We start from the raw sequence: 3,654 nt of genomic DNA, 5'->3' as shown, positions 1-3,654 counted from the left end.
GGCCGCAGTGGTGAGATGGTTCCGCAGGTGCTTTGCGGAGGACCTTCCCCATAGCGCCGCCAGCTCGCTTCAACGCAGCTACTGTCAATAGGCGCGGCTGTGGCCAAGCGGGCTCGACCGCGCGGCAAGGGTGGGCGCGAGGCAGCTCTCCCGTGCCGGCGAGCGCGTGCAAGGCGCGCCATCGAGCGCGCAATATCTAGATTGGTGTCTGACAGTTACGACGAACCCCCACTTGCACGACCCTTGTTGTGCCCTCTGCCGCTCTGTCAATGCGGTGCGTTGGGGAGGAGGTAAGGTCGCGGGGCCTATGTCGTATGTGCGCGCGGGCGCCCCCATTGACCGGAGGGGGAGGCCTCCCCCCTCCGAAAAAAGAGAGGCGAGAGACGTGTCCACACCACGGCGATTGCCAATCGCGTCAGAGCCGGCACGTCCCCCCACGGCCCCACCGGCCGCACGCGACAACCGAACACAATGAACGACAAAAGAAACATGCCTGAAAAACACATGAATTTTTTGGATGAAGGTTGAAGCATGAACTCTCACGCACTCACGAGAACGCGCGATTCTGCAGCACTCGCGGCACTCTCGGGGAGAAGATGGGTTGGGAGCGAGGGGGCGGAAGTGATCAGTGCTGTAGCGGATCGGTCAGAGTCGGGGCGCGTGAAAAATACAAATAATCACCGCAGACCGGGCAGAGTTCCGCACAGTGTGGTGGCCAGGCGCGCCCGCGCCGGCGCGAGGTGCATGCATGGTGCCACCGCGTGTGGCGCTCTGCGCGCCACGCCGCGGGCTCTGGGGGGAGGCGGGGGCCCCCGGAGGCACCGTGCGCCGCGCAGCAGTGCGGAAACGGGGCTCCGGCTCTACTAGTCTCTACTGGCACCGACTTCCCGAATGAGGTTGATCAGAGGGCAGATTTGGAGAGATCTCGAGGAGTACATACAGATAGACCCTCCAATCATCAGAAAACTCCAACCTGATCGGTCGTACTGACCGCCGACAGATCACTCCAGACAGCAGACAGGCCGACGTCTGCACACGGCCGGCCGGGCGAGAGGCTTGACACGATCCGACCCTGCGACCCTGACGCTGCTGCTCTAGCTATCAGACGTGCACTGCTGACTGCTGCCACAATGTGCGACCTGTGCTGATCCACTTGCCGGCCTTCCCGGTCAGTGGTGAGGCGCAGTTCAGAGCTGTCGATGGCGCGATGCCGCACTGGTCCCACATCGGTGACACGAGACCACCACGTTTGCCGGTCCAAGAGAGAGGCACCGGCGCTGTCCTGAGAAGGTGCATGGTCCCTCTTGACTGCCCATGCGCGCGAGGCTGTGTAGGCATAGCCTCGAGAGTGCAGCAGCCAGTGGCACGAGCCCACGTAGAAACGCACTTGAAGCGCACATGAAAAAGAAAACATCGCGCGGACAGCGATCACATCTGTGATTGCGGGAGATAAAAAAGAAATTCGACCCGCGCAAGACGTCATGCCCGCGACCCCCTCCCGCGCCACCGCCGGGCTCCGCACGCCTCCTCCGTCTGCTGGCAGCGCGCCGGGCGGCGAAGTCCCGAAGAACGTCCTGAACGCGGCTGCGGACGGCCGCATGGGAGCGGTGCGATTGTGGCTGAATGAAGGCGGGAAGGCCGACACTCTCGCTGAGCGACTCACTGAGGCCGGCAAGATGGTTCCATGCACCCTGCTGATGCTCGCCGCACAGAACGAGCACATGCAGATTGTCGAGCTGCTCCTGAAGCGTGGCGCGCACATCAACCTGCAGAACGGTCGCGGCACCACAGCGCTCAGCACTGCCGCCTACTGCGGCCGCGAGCGAATGGTGGACGTGCTGCTGCGGCGTGGCGCGGAGTTAAACCCGCAGGACGCCGCCTGGCCGGCGCTGGAAGCGGCTGCCCAGGGCGGCAAAGAGCGGGTGGTCGACTTGCTGATACGGCGCGGCGCTGAGGTCAACTTGCAGAGGAGCGACGGCTGCACCGCGCTGATGCACGCCGCCTACTTCAACCGCCCCACTGTCGTGCTGCGCCTGCTGCGGGGGGGCGCAGACATGACGTTGCGCGACGTGTTTGGCAAGACGGCGCTGCAGATTGCCAAGAAGAGGGGCCACGCCGAGTGCGTCGAGGCGTTCAAGACGCATATCGGGGAGGTGGCGGTGAGCCGGAGCAAGGCACCGTCGGCCGAGGCAGGCGGCGCAGGCGCGGCGGAGGGTGCGAGTGCCGTGGCCCCTGCTTCGAGCGGCGAGGGCGGCGCGGAGGCTGAGCCGAGCAGCGGCGGGGCAGTGCCAGGGGAGGTCGTGCTAGCGGCTGAGCGCGGCGACGAGGCGGTGCTGGCGTGGCTCGACGGCGGCAGGCGGGTGAACGCGACGTTCGAGTACGTCTTTTCGGACGTCTCTCTGAGCGGCGTGACGCTGCTGATGCTCGCGATGATGAAGGGCCACGAGGGGCTGGCCGAGGCGCTGCTCCAGCGCGGCGCGGATGTCTCGTTGCAGACTAGCCACGGCGGCACCGCGCTGATTCTCGCCGCCATTCATGGCCATGAGAAGCTGGTCGAGTTGGCGTTACGGCACGGCGCGGCGATCGACCAGCAGTCCAACAGCGGCGACACCGCACTGAGTTGGGCCGCTTTCAACGGCCACCCCGCCGCCCTCCTCGGCTTGCTGCGGGCGGGCGCAGACGTGACGGTGTGCAACACGAGAGGCAAGACCGCGCTGCACTATGCCAAGGAGCAGGGCCGTGCCAAGTGCGTGCGCGCCCTCGAGGAGCATGCGGCGGCCAAGAAGGTGGCGGAGAAGGCGGCGAAGAAGGCTGCGGAGGCGGCGGAGAAGGCGGCGTCGGAGGCGGCGTGGGCCGCGGGAGCGGCGGAGAGGGCGGCGCAGAGGGCGGCGGAGGAGAGGGAGGCGGCGCGGCACGCGGAGGAGCTGCTGGCGGAGGTCGAGGCGGAGAAGCGCGCCAAGGGCAAGAAGGGCAAGAAGAAGAAGAAGAAGGGCGGGGGCGGGGCGGGCGCGGCTGGGCCGTCGCAGGAGCCCGAGGAGGTTGCCGAGGCGCCGTCGGAGGCAGACGCAGCCGAGGCGGCGAAGAAGGCCGAGGAGGCGAGGCTTCTTCTGCTTCTCGAGACGCTCACCGAGGAGAGGATGCGGTTCGGCATCATGGCGGAGGCGCTGGGAGAGGCGGCCGAGGCGGCGGACGAGGCGAGCGAGGAGGAGACAGCGGAGGGGCAGGCTGCGGCGGCGCGCGAGGAGGCCGAGGCGGCCGAGGCCGCGCGTTGGAGTGCGGAGGCGGAGGGGTTGGAGGAGGCCGCGGCGGAGGCAGAGGCTGCGTTGGCGGCGGAGGAGGCGGCGATGGAGGCCGCAATCGCCGCCGCCAAGGCGAGGCGCGCGTCGGTGGCGACGGCGAGGGCCAAGGCAGCGGCAGCCAGGATGGCGGCGGAGGCGGCCCAGCGCTCATAGAGAGCTGCTTGGGAGCACACTGCACGCATGGTACGAACACGGGCGCGCCATCGCAGTTTTGCAGTGTCGGCTGGAGGCTTCCGCAGCCAATCTCGTCAGCGCTGTGTGGAGCTCCGGCGCGTGGACCCTTTGGTCGGATTTGGGCCACGGCGATTCTGAGGAGGTTGTGCTGCTGCCCAAGCCAAAGGTCGAGGCGTGGGGG

The 3,654-nt window shown here is 67.4% G+C and overlaps 1 protein-coding gene across 1 annotated transcript; it reads left to right on the top strand.

The window, feature by feature from the left end:
• Nucleotides 1–748: 748 nt before the first annotated feature.
• On the top strand, nucleotides 749–3,452 carry EMIHUDRAFT_122376 (hypothetical protein; the record flags this gene model as incomplete). Its single annotated transcript, XM_005789835.1, has 2 exons — nucleotides 749–823; nucleotides 2,922–3,452. 2 exons carry the CDS (start codon nucleotides 749–751, stop codon nucleotides 3,450–3,452), a joined length of 606 nt encoding a protein of 201 aa, XP_005789892.1.
• Nucleotides 3,453–3,654: the final 202 nt, after the last annotated feature.

This window comes from Emiliania huxleyi (assembly GCF_000372725.1).
Source record: "Emiliania huxleyi CCMP1516 chromosome Unknown EMIHUscaffold_1241, whole genome shotgun sequence".
Taxonomy (NCBI): Eukaryota; Haptophyta; order Isochrysidales; family Noelaerhabdaceae; genus Emiliania; species Emiliania huxleyi.
The sequence above is the reverse complement of the archived record's forward strand: the minus strand, read 5'-3'. Positions and strand labels throughout refer to the sequence as shown.